Raw genomic sequence first — 15,954 nt, 5'->3', positions numbered from 1 at the left:
CGGAATTACAGGCAGGCGCTACCACGCCCGGCTGATTTTTTGATTTATTGTAGAGTTGAGGTCTCGCTGCCTAGGCGGGTCTCGAACCCGCGGGCTCAGGCAATCCGCTCACCTCAGCCTCCCAAAGGTGCGGGATTACAGGCTGAGCCACCAAACCCGGCTCTGTTACTACATTTTACTACAAATGATGCTCAGAGGGGATAAATAAATACCTTTCCCAGTGTTGCACAGGCCACAGGAAGTGGACAGGCAGTCATGATGCTAAGATGTGTACCGTGTCTAAAGGCTTTCCAACATCTATTAGATTCACAGGGATTTTCTGATCCTACTTTTCTAAAATTTAACAGTAATTGGTTCTGGAAGGATTTTCTAAATAAAGCATAAAGAATAAGTGTTTCCTGCAGTCTCTTGATTTTTCTCTCATCTGAATATTCTGATAATTTATACACAGAAGGCTTTATGTTATATAAAATACAATATAAATTCTCTGAATTGGAGCAACATTTGGGTTATAACTAAAAAAACTTCAAATATTATTTACACTCAGAGGAGTTCACACAAGTATAAATTATTTGATGCTTTATACACATTTAAGTGTCTACAGTCTTTCCATATTGTCTTCATTCAGATTGTTTCCCAGTGGTACCAATCCCTTAATATGCTGTGCATTGTCTGTTAAGTAGCGTAATTCCTAAAAGAATTAGAGGTCTTCTGTTATGTTCTCTTTTAGCGACTTCAAGAAGAAATCACCAAACAGTCTCCAACACTGCAACGAAATGCTTTGTACATCAAATCTGTAAGTTGTGCATTTTCTTTTGAAATCATATTCCATTTCATTGAAAGATTTCCCACGAACTACTTTTATCTAGTTTTTGTTTTTACCACCAAGGAATTAAAAACTTGTGTAGTTTTGGGGTATAATGAGGTTTCTTTCCATTTTCTCTTCTCAGTCCAAGATCAGCCGGCTACCTGCTTACTTGACCATTCAGATGGTTCGATTTTTTTATAAAGAGAAGGAATCTGTGAATGCCAAAGTTCTTAAGGTTAGTCATGAACTTTAGTTTGTATATAAAATATAATTCTTTGAAGGCAGTCTTAGAGATAGTTAAGCTTTCTTTGAACTATTTAAGGGAATTATTAGCATTAGACAAGTGATTCTTAATCAAGAATGTGTACTGGAATTATCTATTATCTTTTTAATCTTTAATTATACACATATCTGGCTTCTTCCTCCAACTCCAAATGTCTTATTAAGTATCAGGTGGGGCCAGTTTCTTATTCTATTATATTTTTCAAAAAAATTCACAGATAATTTTGATGGCTTCCCAGATACACTCCTGAGACCTAGATCCTCAGCTTCAGAGATACTGATTCAGTAGGTTTGGGGATAGGCGTGAGGCAGGAGACAGTATAACATGCTGCACTATGTTCTCGGTCATTCCTTTCTTCCAGATGAAAGGAGAGAGAGTTAGTTTCCTGGTGCTCAAAGAGTCCATGAGTTGTAGCCCCGTGATTTAGGAGCCAGCCACATGATCTGCTTTGTTGAGCTGTACACATCCATACAGTTTGTTGAGCTTGCTACACATCCATACAGTTCTTGATCCTTGGGGGAGAAATACAATTCTAGCTTCTTTAGGGGAAGTTCATAGTACATTTTCTAGTATATTTAGTGTTGTATGAGAAGGTTAAATGTAGTTTAAGTATATACTAGTATTTTCTTTAAATATATATTGATAGTGATATAAGTTGAACTATATCACTGTTGTTTCTATGTAAAATTGTGTCTAAAATTAAAAACAACAAAAACAAAACTATTTGTAAGTTGACTCCTGAATTGAGGATCCATTATTTTCTCAGCAAGTGGTCTGATATTTCTAAAATGTTCCTTCTGTCATACACATTTTGGTACCTGATCTGTGGTCAGTTTCATGGGTTCAAATATTAAATGAAAAACATGTTTTGAAAATTTCTTACCTGAAAAAAGTTAGAACCAGATCATTTGTGAAAATAAGCACTAAGAGGTTTTCCACAACAGAGATTGCCAAGTGATTTTCACAGATCTTATTTTTAACTTTATTGGAATTAAGAAAGCATTACTTTAAATGTGTGATAGATGTTTTAAATTACTGTATTTATAAGTGTGTTTACACTTTTTTTTCTTTTGGTTGGTGTAGGATGTTAAGTTTCCTCTTATGCTGGATATGTATGAACTGTGTACACCAGAACTTCAAGAGAAAATGGTCTCTTTTCGGTCAAAATTCAAGGATCTAGAAGATAAAAAAGTAAATCAGCAGCCAAATACAGTAGGTTCTTTTTTTTTCTTTTAATTTTTAATGTTTTTATTTTAAAGATGTGTGGGGTACAATTCAGGATCAGGTATACAAATGGTCATCACATAGGTAAAGATGCCCTGACTTTTTGGTATTAACAGCTTAATCTTTGAACTGCTCAGCAATTACTTTGTTTTGTTAACCTCCTAATAAAAGTGGATGAAGCTATATTACAATGAGTAGATGCACATATTCTACATGTTAGTGTAAGTCTTTAAAGCTTTAGATTTATTTAGCATAAGAATCAGGAACTCTCCTTGTGGTAAGTGAGTCCTTCATGATAGAATAAGCTTAATATTTTCTTTCCCCCTATAATCTGCAGCTCTTATTTCTTTTATGTTTATTTCCTCAAAGCACTTTATGTAAAATCTTACCTAGTGTTTTCAGCATGAGTTACCATTTTCCTTGTAAGGCATAGAATTATCCCTGTTTTAGATGAATTGGTTATACATAATATTGTTTTATCTAAATATATTTAAAACTTAGGAAGTAAATTAAGAGTATTTTAGACTGGACCTTTATTTTCTGTGCAAATTAAATAAAAAACATATGTTTAATGATGAATAAACACCAGATTGCTTCACAAAAAAAATATTGGTTGATCTATGCCCACTGTGACAACTAAGTCATGTCTTTTGATAGGTGCTGCTGATATGCATATAACTGCTAAAATCATAACCATACCAAGTTTATGTAAGTTCAGATAAAATACAGCTGATTTATATGTTGAATTTTTTTCCTCAGAATGAAAAAGAGATTTCCTGGTAGCTAAAAATAAAGTTTTAAAATTAAATCTTCAGATTACCATTTGTATGTGTGTGTTAAAAGCATTTTTTAAAAATTAAACTTTATTTTGAGATAATTATAGAATAACATGCGGTTATAAGAAATAATACAGAGAGCCTGAATACGTTTTACCCATTCTCCCTCAGTAGTAACATCTTGCAAAACCAATGTCTTGCATAATACAATATCACAGCCAGGATATTGATATTGACATAGTGAAGATACATTTCCATCACCACAGATATCCCTCATAATTGCCCCTTGTAGGCACAGGCCCATTCCTTTTCACCCCATCTCTTCCGTAATTTCTGGCCATCACTAACCTGTTCTTCACTTCTTTAATATTGTTATTTCAGGACATTTATATAAATGAAATAACCAGCATTTGGTGGTGTCACTGGTCTTCATTTTAGCCATAGGATAGTTTTATAGTGGTCTCTCATTGTGTTTTTCTTTGCATTTCCCAAGTGGCTAACAAAATTGAGCATGTTTTCATGTTGTTATTTGCCATCTGTATATCCTCTGTGGTGAAATGTCTTTTCTTGTCTTTTGTCTGTTTTCTAATTGGACTATTTGTCTTTTTACTTTAAGTTCTGAGAGTTCTTTTTATTCTAGATACTGGTTCTTTGTCGGATAAGTAATTTGCAAATATATTTTTTTCCCAATCTGTAGCTTGTCTTTTCATTCTTTTAATCTGGGGTCTTTTTCAGAGGTAAAGTTTTTAAAATTTTGATGAAATCCAATCTGTTTTTTTATTTGGGTGCTTGTGCTTTTTGTGTCATATCTAAGAAACCATTTTCTAGATTAAGGTCACAAAGATTTACACCTGCATTTTCTCATAAGAGTTTTATAGTTTTAGTTTTTCTATTTAGATCTTTGATCTATTTAGGGTTAACTTTTTATATTTATGAGGTCTGGTTCCTAATTCACTCTTCACATGTGAATATCCCCTTGTTCTAGCACCATTTTTTAAAAAGACTGGGAGGCTGAGGTGGGAGGATCACTTGAGTCTAGGAATTTGAGACTGCAGTGAGATATGATTGTGCCACTATACTCCAGCCTGGGCAAGTACCTGTCTCTAAAAATATAAGCGATTTTTTGCTCTTTTAGTGGTCTTGGCATCTTTGTAGAGAATTGGTTGACCATAGATGTATGTTTTTGGATTATCAGTTTTATTCCACTGGTTGGTATGTCTGTCCTTATGCCAGTACTACAGTCTTGATTACTGTTTTTGTTTTTTTTTTTTTGAGTTGGGGTCTCACTCTGTCGCACAGACTGGAGTGCAGTGGCCGCTTCCGGCCACCGCAGCCTCAACCTGCTGGGCTCCGGTGATCCTTCTGCCTCAGCCTTCCAAGTAGCCAGAATTACAGGCATGCACTACCACGCCCGGCTGATTTTTTTTTGATTTATTGTAGAGATGAGGTCTCGCTGCCAGGCGGGTCTTGAACCCGCGGGCTCAGGCAATCCACTCACCTCGGCCTCCCAAAGGCGCGGGATTACAGGCTGAGCCACCGAGCCCAGCTTACTGTTGTTTTTTTAAATAAGGATTGAAATTGTGAAGTGTCAACGCTCCAACTTTGTTCTTCTTCTGGAGATTGTTTAGCTGTTGTGAGTGCCTTCCATTTCCAGGTGTATTTTAGGATCACTTTGTCCATTTTTTCAAAACAAGTAATTGGAGTTTTGATAGGGATTCCAGTGAACCTGTGGATCAGTTTGCTATCTTAATGGTATTAAGTCTGTGCAGCCCATAAATTTAATTAATGTCTTTGTATTTATTTAGGCCTTTAATTTTTTTAAAACACTATTTTATAGTTTTCAGTGTATAATTCTTGCAGTTCTTTGGTGAAGTTTATTCCTGTCATTTATTTTTGTTGGCTTTTGTAAATGACATTACTTTCTTAATTTCATTTTCTTTTTTTTTTAATTTTTTTATTATAAAGATGTGGGATACAATTCAGGATTAGGTAGGTATACAAACATTGATTCTGCAGGTACCCTTGTTGATGAGGTATGCCCCTCCCTCCCCTAGCAGTTTCCCTCAACTGCCTGTTCCCACCTCCCCTCCCCTGACAGTTTTCTACTACCACCAATCGCTTTCTTATAGCATTATAATTTGTTCAAGGTCACCTTATGAGTGAGAACATATGGAACTCTGTTCTTTGTTTCTGTGATAAATCACTGAGTATGATCGACTCCAAATCCATCCAAATTGCTGCAAAGTCCATATATTTGCCCTTCTTTATGGTTGCATAATATTCCATTGTGTATATGTACCACACTTTTTTAATCCAGTCCAGCTTCGATGGGCAACACGGTTGGTTCCATGTTTTTGCTATTGTGAATAGAGCTGCAACAAACATATGTGTGCAGGTATCTTTTTTGTAGAATAATTTGAGTTCCTCCGGGTATATTCCCAATAGGGGAATTGCTGGGTCATATGGAAGGTCAATTTCTAGTTCTTTCAGAAATCGCCACACTGTCTTCCAAAGAGGTTGTGCTAGTCTGCATTCCCACCAGCAGTGTAGAAGTGTTCCTTTTTCTCCACATCCTCACCAGCATCTGTTGTTGTTTGTTTTATTAATGATGGCCATTCCTACAGGGGTTAGGTGGTATCTCATTGTGGTTTTGATTTGCATTTCTCTGATGATGAGTGAGGCTGAGCACTTTTTCATGTGTCTGTTGGCTGCCTGTATATCTTCTTTTGAGAAGTGTCTATCATGTCTTTTGCCTCCTTTTTTTTAAGTTGACTGATTTATTATAAATTTATTCCTAAGTTGTTTATTTTTGTTGATTTTGTAAATGACATTTCTTTCTTAATTTCATTTTCAAGTATTTATAGGTAGTGTAGAAATACAATTATTTTTTGTATGTTTATCTTATTTCCTCTACTTTGCTGAATTTCTGGGTATTTTTTCCTCTTATTTTTTGAAAAAGATTATGTGGAATTGGTGTTAAACAATTGTCTGGTGAAACAGTTTGTGCGTAGATTGTGCATCTTTTAGGAGTTTTAAAATTACAAATTAGATTTTCTTCATAGTTAAAGGGCCATTCAGAGGATCTTTTTCATACTAAATTTTTTGTGGTGGTTTGTTTTTGTAGAATGGGCTAATTTCATTTTGCTTATAAAATTTGTGTATAGAGTTGTTCCCAGTATTGCTTAATAACCCTTTTGATGCCTGCAGGTTGTGAATGAGATCTATCACCTGTGTCATTCCTGATATTGATTTTTCTTCTTGCTTGAGGATGTTAACTTTGTTGCTCTTTTCAAAAAATGGGCTTTTTTTCTGTTCTTTGTTTTTAAGTTTAGTGATTTCTACTCATCTGCTTGTTTTGGGTTTATTCTTTTTCATGTTCTTGAGGGGGGATCTAAGGTTATTGATATCTGATATTTCCTCTTTTCTAATGTATTCATTAGTGCCATAAATTTTCCTTTCCGCGGTGGTTTCATTGTATCCTGCAAATATGAGTATATTGTATTTCCATTTGGTTTCATTGTATCCTACAAATATCGGTATGTTATATTTCCATTCTCATTCTGTTCCTTATTTTATTATTATTTTTATTTTTATTTCTCTTGAGATGTCCTCTTGGACCATGGGTTACTTAGAAGTATCTAAGTAACTTTCCTGTTATCTTTCTTTGATGATTTTAGTTTGATGCCATTGTGGTGAGAAAAAACACTTAGGTGATTTAAATTCTATTAAATTTAAATGCTATCGGTATATTTAGACTATTGGCATTTAATGCTGTTAGTTACATTTAATGCAGTTATTGATATACTAAGATTTAAGTCTGCTATTTTGTTGCAGTTTACTCTGGTTTCTTTTTTGCCTTCTTGTGGGTTACTTGAACAGTTTGAGAGTTCCTTTTTGACTTATTTATGTTTTTCAATGAATTTCTTTATATAAAAATCTTCTTAGTGGTTGGTCTAGGTGTTATATTATCTATATAAAAAGTATAGTTAGCTTAATTGCCATCTTTTGTTGTAGAATCCTTTGACTTCTTGCCATCCCAGCTATCTTTAAACTGCTGGCATTGTCTTCATTACTGTTTTAGTGTTTTTTGTTTTTTTTTTTTGACTCTGTCACTCTGTCGCCCAGACTGGAGTGCAGTGGCACACTCACAGCCACCCCGGCAAATCTTTGCTGAATAGATATTTCAGTTCATTTGGGCTGAAGTAGCAGGTGGCCATGGCTTAGGAGATTTTACTAAAACTTGCAGTAATTTGACCTCTCTTGTTTTGAGGCAGTCCCCCCCCCCTTGTGTTCTCTTGTGGTTTGATAGTGTTTTTGTAAAATGAGGGAATTGGGTTTTCCTTTTCTACCCTAGATCACTGACTCTACTGCTGTATTCACTGGGAGGCTGTAGCTTTAGTGGTTTTAAAGTTGGTCATGACATCCAGGGGTCTATTACTGTACTATATAACAAGATTACATATGGTTACAATATAGGGCCTCTGGATTTAGTTTTAGGTTAACTGTAGTTACATAAACGTAGTAAGTTTTAAGGTAGACTATATTTTGTCTCTGTGCTTTGCCCTGTACAAATATTTGTAAAATTGAATACTTGCTGAGAATTCAAATTTTATTTCCAAAATCATGATTTAAAAGTATTTGTTTTTCCTCAGAGTGACAAAAAGAGTAGTCCCCAGAAAGAAGTTAAATATGAACCCTTTTCTTTTGCTGATGGTAAGTAAAATTTTCATTTAAATTGAGTTATATGTGTTTTTTAGGTAAAACTGCTGTCTTTCTACATATTTATTCCAATATGCTTTCCAAAAAAAAGTTCAGGCCAGGTGCGGTGTCTCATGCCTATAATCCCAGCACTTTGGGGGGCTGAGATGAGAGGATTGCCCAACCCCAGGAGTTCAAGACCAGTCTAGGCAACATGACAAGACCTCATTACAATAAATTTTAAAAATTGGCCTTTGGTGGCATGTGCCTGTAGTCCCGGCTACTTCTTTGAAGGCTGAGGCTGAAGGATCGCCTGAACCCAGCAGGTCGAGGCTGCAGTGAGCTATAATCATGCCATTGCACTCCAGCCTGGGCAACAGAGTGATTTTGACAAAAAAAAAAAACAAAGACCGGTGTCTTGAATAATTTATCTTATTGTGACATACAGTAAAAATCAGGTTTTTTTAGCATACAGATCTATGAGTGAGATACTTTTAAGACAGCAGTCATAAAGCCTTAACTCTGATCTGACAGTAATGCTTACTGGATTCTAATAAAGCAGTACATCCTTAATCTGAACTTGAATGTTGCTTCTTGTTACCTAGCTTGAGAAAGCACGTCTGTTCATTGTCTATTATTAATGGAGTTACGTCTTTCTTTAGATATTGGCTCCAATAATTGTGGATACTATGACTTACAAGCTGTGCTAACACACCAGGGAAGGTCTAGCTCTTCAGGTCATTATGTGTCATGGGTGAAAAGGAAACAAGGTAAAGGTCTATTATTTTTCAATACTATTTCAACAGTTTATCATAAATTTTTATAGCATTTTGGTTTTCAGACTTTTTGGTCTCAGAACTCCTTTACATTCTTAATTATTGAGGTCTCAAAGAGCGTTTGTTTATGAGGTTTGTATCTTTTATATTAGAAATTCAAACTGTATTTAGAGCCCAGGTGTGGTGGCTCATGCTTGTAATCCCAGCACTTTGTGAGGCTGAGGCAAGAGGATTGCCTGAGCCCTAGGAGTTTGAGACCAGCTTGGGCAACATAGTGAGACCTCATCTCTACAATTAATTTTTTTAAAAATTAGCTGGGTGAGGTGGTGTGCACCTGTGGTTCCAGCTACTAAGAAGGCTGAGGTGGAAGGATTGCTTGAGGCCAGGAGATCACTTGAGGCTAGGAGGCTGTGGTAGCTGTGATTGTGCCACTGCACTCTAATCTGGGTGATTCCAACTAAAAAAACACAAGAAAAAAACCCACACACAACTGTATTAGGAGAAATTAAAACTGAGAAATTAAAAAATTAATTTATTAAAAATGAGTGATACTCCCATAATATTAACCTAAATAACATTTTTTAAATGACATTTTCCAAAACAAAAACAATTGGGAAGAAATGGTATTGATTTACATTTTAAGTCTTTTTTACTATCTAGCTTCATAGAAGACAACTGGATTCTCCTGTCAGTTTCTGCATTTAATCTGTTGCATTATCACACACCATATAGCCTCTGAAAAATCCTATGTAGGCTCCAGAGAATGAGGGTGGAAAATGCAAATAATGTCTAGTAGCGTCAGAATAGTTGTAACCTCATGGACCCACTGCAGGCTCTTGAACCTTTGAGGTCGGGACTGGTTGGTGTGGCAGATGGAGCACTGCTGTGCTTTGTACTGTTTAGTACCTGTTTTGCAGTGGAACTCTGAAAAGAATCATGCATACTATTAATTTCATTTTCTTCCCTCCTTATCCAGATGAATGGATTAAGTTTGATGATGATAAGGTCAGCATTGTAACACCAGAAGACATCTTGCGGCTGTCTGGTGGTGGAGACTGGCACATTGCTTATGTTCTACTGTATGGGCCTCGCAGAGTTGAAATAATGGAAGAGGAAAGCGAACAGTAATCTTCATTTTACATATTTATGCTTAGGTGTGAAGTAAATGTTATTTGTTGATCACTTCTATAATCCAGAGCTTTAGAGGAAGACACTTAAGTGGTTTTGTCTGTTTTCCCTCATGTGGAACATAGAAGGGCAGAAGCAGACCACTCTGGGCATCAATCTAAAAAATTACAGCAAAGAGAAAATTATCTTGGATCGTGCTGTCCTGTATGAGGGTGGCAGGAAGACATTTTTTAAAAGCTTATTTCTTGCATTAATTTTCTGAAATTCTGAGTTGAAATGCCTTTTAACCATTCCCTCTGTGGTAATTTTTCTCACTGCCCTTTTCAGCCCAAGATTGAGCAATCAGATGTCTACTGCACACCTGTTACCTATTATTTGTTGTTCTTGCATGGTTCAACCACCACTCGGTAGCTGCCCATCCTTTGCCTTACCTAACAAACTTTTCTAGGAAGGTGGAAAAGGAAGTATTGCCCTCATTGTGTAACTCAGTGCCGCTGTCCATCCCATGGGAACATGGGCACAATCAAGTATTTGTCCAGCCTGACTGCTGCTGGCTTTTCACGACTTTAACAATAAATTGTGATCAATAACAGTACCTTTGATTATACCTTTATTATTGTGTCTCTCTCTGATGTACTATGGATTGTACATTTAACTTTGGAATGGTTTTGTAGTAATCCTAAATGTTGACAAGCTCTGGTTGCCTATTTTTAGAAAATGAGGATATTTAATAAAAAAAAAAAAAAAAAAAAGGAGGGGTTGACAACTTTTGACCTCAAGTCTTTTGTCTGAGTGTTGGAGCTTGCCTGAAGATTCGGATATGCTTAATATTATACAATTTCTGCAGATGGTTAATAATACTGTGCTGTTAAGCATCCATTTAAAAATATGTTATTTTCTTTGCCCACCCATATTCCATTTACAAAGAAACACAAAGTTGTAAGATTAATGGATTTCTCTGGATGCCAAATGCAGTGGTTAAGATTCGTTCCTTGGCTCTGTTGGTGTTTTCCGTCTCTTAATTCCCAAAATCTTAATGTTCATTTCAAAATTTAGCCATTTTCAAGAGATGGGGAAAATACCAACTGCATAAGATTTTTCAATGTGGTAGGTTTCCTACATTATAATACATTCTAGTTAGTTCCTCATCATTGTTTCGGGAGCCTTGATTGATTGCTAGGGAAAGGATAAAGGATAGTATATTAGCTAATGTCTCTGATTTTGAGCTCGATATTTATAACAAAGTTTGGGGATTATCATGACATCTCATCTTTGCTTATGTTGTTTTAATGCTCTGCAGAGCACAACACTGATAATTAACTATTAGATTTCTGGAAACTAGTAGTCATTTTCCTCTCAAATCTGATGTGATATAATCTGAGAACACAAGGGGTTAAAATAAGCATTTCAGGGAAACTTGTAAATAGCTTCCTCTTCTAATACGTTGACTGTTGGCAATCAATACTCTTTTACTTTGGGAGGCTGAGGGATAGAATGGGGAGGATGAGACCCTAAGACTTGTAATGATTTGTTATGTTTGTATAATGCCTGTAACTTTGCAAAGTCTTTTTTATTCATTGTTTCATTTGGTCAGAACAGTTTTATGAGGACATGAATTTAGCAGTCAGGATTTAGATATTCTGACTTGCCAGATGCTGTAGCTACCAGACCAAGTGAGGCAGGCTTAGAAAACAAAGTATATAAACCTTGTATGGAATGTGTTAGAATTTTAAAAATTGTAATGCCTTGTCATAAATAGGTTGATTTCATTTTATTTGCTCTAAAAAAGCATTATTCCAAAGATATTTTTTACAGTAGAAATGGGATTTACACCAGTGTTGCTTTAAAAACTACCAAGGCTGTTTAACAATTCAGTCTTACATGTAAGGTCTTTGAGAAGGGAGAGCAGGCCAAAAAAAAAAAGTCTTGATTCCTGAACGTGCCTTATAAGCTGTGCCACTAACATTGAGGCCATTTCAACATTAGAGCTGTGCTAGATCACTGACTAGCTAGTGAAGTGAGACCCAAGCCAGAGCATTTGCAGTGTAATATGCATTAAGTAGCCCTTCTTCAGGATAGAAATGATGACGACGTACTCTTGGAGCTCTAAAGGGAAATGCTTACTAACTACATGGGGAACAGGAAGAGCAGATGGTACTGTCTTCCACCACCACTACATAGTGCTTTGCTGTGTATAGGGCGCTTTCTCGTACATCTCATTTGAACTTCACAACAGTCCCTGAGGTAATTTAAAGTCTTGAGTAGTCAGATAATTTTTATAAAGCCATGTAAAAGAGCGAGGTGTTAGACTTCACCCCATTTCTTTTAAAGTTGGGGGTCGGCAAACTTTTTTTTTGTAATGGGCCAGACAGTATTTTAAGCTTTGCAGGTTATAAAGTACTGTCTGCTACAACTACTTAGCTTTGCTGTTATCGTACAACTGAAGCCATAGACAATATGAACAAGTGTTTGCATGGCTAGGTGCCAATACATTTCAGTTATAAAACAGATGGTGAGCAGACCATCATTTGCCGATCCCTTATTAAAGCATGAATAAATGACAATAGTCATATGGTTTCAGAAAGTGTTATTCTGGGACTTCAGAATACCTAGATTTTATAACTCCTAACAGCACACAAGAAATTAATCTGGCATAGGAAACAACATATCCCTCAATATTGCTTATTTAACCTCATTATAAATACATATTTATTTAACAAAAATATATTTGTGTTCTTGAGGTCACTTCATTTAGGTTCTTTTGCCCAGCCACCCTCCCGTCCTCCCCAAACTTGGGTTTGAGCCAATACATGTTCTGTTGTTCTTGGAGCACCAGCCAACTGTACAACAACTGTTACAAAAATGTTTATTGTTTACCAAAACCAGTGGACCTCTTATCAAATGCTGCTTGGTAACAAAATCTTATCACAGTTTTAATAATAAAAAAAAAGAAATAAGCTAACTATTTGTCTCATTGTCATTAGTTAGACTTTCTGCAAGGTCACTTAATCCAGACTTGTTGAGTGCACTGATGAGGTTCTCGGGCGTTGCGTGGATTCCCTCTTGGTCTTGCCAGGCAACGAGGAGCTGCTTAGCTCTCATCTTCATGTCTTCACTGTCACACTCAATCTGCCTAATTTCTGAGTCTTTCATTTCTAAGTAGGGAGCCAGTATCTTCCATTGTTCACCCAGCTTGTTGGCAAACACCTCTATTTGTTCCCCTGTTACAGGTTTGTCTCGCCGAACATCAGGACCTAGAAAACACAGAGTATAAATCATGTGCAAAGTACAGTGATATGTGCAGTCCTAGGTATACATCAGAATAGGAAAGCTGTGGGTATTAATCATTCAATAAGCTTTATTTTAAAAGGAAAACAATTCTTTTTTATATTCTCCATGAGTGAATAACCCTCATAATCATGATCAAGAATCGAATTAAAGCTTGTTTCTTCCGTTTTAAAATGTCATTACTTTCAAATTTTACTGAATAAAATGTAGTATTTTTAAAGCTACTAAAGCAATGTTTATCATTCTTTACTATAAGTCAGAAACGGAGCTGAGACAAAATGGTAGAAGTTGAGAAGTAGATCAAATTAAATAACGTACCTCTCAACAAACCCCAATCTTTTCCAATTTTGTAAAATAGCCAAGAAAATTCAATTCTTACTTTCATTTTCCTTCAGTAAAGCATCATTATCTTCCTCATCTTCATCCTCACCTGTTTTTATTTCTTCAGAAGGAGGCTTAAAAATAAGAAAAACGAATGTTTAAAATAATGCCAACTTCTGAAGTAAGGTAGCAGATACTTTTTGTTTAGGTAAGAGTGATTGTGAGATTCCAACCACAGGGCCCCAGAATCTAACCCCTGCGAGCATTAAATGGGAATGTTGGGTAAGAATCCTAAGTCTTAACCTGCAGAAGGAACAGGTGAAGATGTGAGAGTTGGGAGGGCTCCCCACCCCAAACCTGAGGAGCAGGGAGATGGTAAAAAAAGCCCAGTAACAGAATTTGCAAATACCTGTAATAGGATTTGCAAATACAGAGGGTTTAGTAAAGAAGCCTCAAGGAAGCCAGGAAGCAACAATGTCCATTAGATTTTAGGCACACAATATCTTTACCATATTGTAGTAATACCATTAGAAAACTGTACTGGAGAAGAGGAGAAAGGCAGGCCCAAGTTCCTGACCCCTTAAGTCCTACCTTTGATAAAAGACAATACATAATGTACTGGCAAACACGAAAACTTCATGTTTGAGTTTAGAGGTGGAAAACAGTTTACCCAAAGTACTATGAATTTATGTTAAAGTACTCACTGTATACAAAATTATCAGTTACCTCTATCAGTTTATGTATTTCCTATAAATGTATACTCAAGTGCATTTTTCTTCCTCATTATAAAACATGGGAGTCTGGATCACTATTTTTTCTCACATAATAAACTAATTCAGCTCTTTTGCTCAGATATAGTGATGGCAGTTTTAAAGAAGATAATGTCAACTAAAGGGCATAAAAAATTGATTTATGTTACTTACTGGTAACTCCTTGGCTAGCTTTATTACCATGTTTTCGAGATATTCTGGCAAACTTTTGAACTGCTGGTTGGTTGGCTGGAAAAAGTGAGGGCTTCTCCGTGCTAACAGTCTCAGGGCTCTCCAGCCGTAATTGGAATTGTTCACAGCCCTATAAAAAGGGAGATCAGTCTTGTAATTTATGGTTTTCTACTTCTGTATTCCCTTCTACTTCATATAATTCTGCCATGTGAAATTCTATGCTTTAAGTAGCTCAAAGTTCCAGTCTTTGCATTCTAATTCTATTCCTAAAGAACCTCTCAGTATGTAAGTCCACTTAGAAATAATAGAAACCAACAGATTCATACATAACTAATAACAGAAACCAAGAGTCTGAAGAGGCACACGTTTTTAAAGTTTACATACATTTTAATTAATTTTAACAGTGAATATGGGTCTGGTACTGGCTAGAAGCTTTATGTGTGTGACAGGAAATCATCCATCTACTTAATCTGGAAAATAAAAAATATGTACCTAAGTTTTGAGTAGGACTTTTACTCTGTCACCCAGGCTGGAGTGCAGTGGCACGCTCACAGCCACTGCAGCCTCGACTGGGATCAGGTGATCCTTCTGCCTCAGCCATCCACCAAGTAGCTGGGACTACAGGTGCATGCCAGCATGCCCGGCTAATTTTTTTTGGTTTATTGTAGAGATGAGGGCTCGCCAAGTTGCCTGGGCTGGTCTTGAACCCCTGGGGCTCAGGAAGTCCTCTCGCCTCCACCTCCCAAAGTGCTAGGACTACAGCATGAGCCACTGTGCCTGGCCAATAGACATACTTGTCATCTGCAGGTGTGAGTTTCAGAATATTGTATAAATCATTTAATTTAACAAATATTTGGATTTCTATTTATATATATCTAAACTTTAATTCACTTAATACCAATCTCTATGACTACAAATAGCTCAAATACTAAACAAGAGAAATCCACTAGCCCACAATGTAAGCAGTGATGTTAAGAAAGAATCCACAAACTGTTCCCTAATGAAGCACAGCAGTAATGGGTATTCTATCAGGTGAGAAAAGAAACCTCAGAGAAATTCTAAAGATAATGCTCCAGGAAGAGGCAATGCTGCAAATCAATTGACACATTCCATTCATGAGTTTCTGGGAGTTCCTGCACCCTAAGTTCACAGATGAGCAACCCGGTTTATTTGGTCATTTCTGATAAATAAGCCTAAGACACCTTTTAGATGTGCTAGTATCACCAAAGACTTAATGGAACTTCGTCTAGAGACTAGGGACTTCCTGTGCTAACACCTGCTGCCTAAACAGTTAAGAATATTCCTCTCTGACACATCTCTGTTTAACAATTTTATTCTTTTGAGCATTTTCAGAGTTCTTTTTTTTTTTTGGAGTTGGAGTATCACTCTGTTGCCCAGACTGGAGTGCAGTGGCCGCTCCCGGCCACCGCAGCCTCGACCTGCTGGGATCCGGTGATCCTTCCGCCTCAGCCTTCCGAGTAGCTGGAACTACAGGCGGATGTGACCATGCCCAGCTAATTTTTGATTTATTGTAGAGATGAGGTCTCGTCAAGTTGCCCAGGCAGGTCTCGAACCCGTGGCTCAGGCAATCCACTCACCTCAGCCTCCCAGGCGTGGGATTACAGGCTGAGCCACCGAGCCCAGCTCAGAGTTCTTTGTCAACTATAATTTTTCTAATTCTTCACAGATCCATACCATTCAAGATCTTAAA

The 15,954-nt window shown here is 36.6% G+C and overlaps 2 protein-coding genes across 3 annotated transcripts in view; one reads left to right on the top strand and one right to left on the bottom strand.

Annotated features, from left to right (window-relative positions):
* Positions 1-10,454, top strand: part of USP14 (ubiquitin specific peptidase 14) — a 43,430-nt gene extending 32,976 nt beyond the window's left edge. Inside the window, exons 10-15 of the mRNA XM_021718667.1 lie at positions 731-796; positions 951-1,043; positions 2,175-2,303; positions 7,744-7,804; positions 8,452-8,559; positions 9,542-10,454. Of these exons, the coding sequence (XP_021574342.1) occupies positions 731-796; positions 951-1,043; positions 2,175-2,303; positions 7,744-7,804; positions 8,452-8,559; positions 9,542-9,693 (609 nt within the window). The 3' untranslated portion in view covers positions 9,694-10,454. The remainder of the gene's footprint in view (positions 1-730; positions 797-950; positions 1,044-2,174; positions 2,304-7,743; positions 7,805-8,451; positions 8,560-9,541) is intronic.
* A 2,082-nt stretch (positions 10,455-12,536) lies between these two features.
* THOC1 (THO complex 1) overlaps positions 12,537-15,954 on the bottom strand; it is a 68,611-nt gene continuing 65,193 nt past the window's right edge. For both annotated transcript variants that reach the window (XM_021718666.1, XM_008070234.2), the window contains exons 19-21: positions 14,226-14,373; positions 13,361-13,436; positions 12,537-12,947 (exon numbers count right to left, since the gene is read on the bottom strand). In XM_021718666.1, the coding sequence (XP_021574341.1) occupies positions 12,652-12,947; positions 13,361-13,436; positions 14,226-14,373 (520 nt within the window). In that variant the 3' untranslated portion in view covers positions 12,537-12,651. The remainder of the gene's footprint in view (positions 12,948-13,360; positions 13,437-14,225; positions 14,374-15,954) is intronic.

This window comes from Carlito syrichta, unplaced genomic scaffold, assembly GCF_000164805.1.
Source record: "Carlito syrichta isolate Samal-C Ts95f unplaced genomic scaffold, Tarsius_syrichta-2.0.1 Scaffold313204, whole genome shotgun sequence".
NCBI classification, from domain to species: Eukaryota; Metazoa; Chordata; class Mammalia; order Primates; family Tarsiidae; genus Carlito; species Carlito syrichta.
Note: the sequence above shows the minus strand (reverse complement) of the source record. Positions and strands in the feature narration are given on the sequence as shown.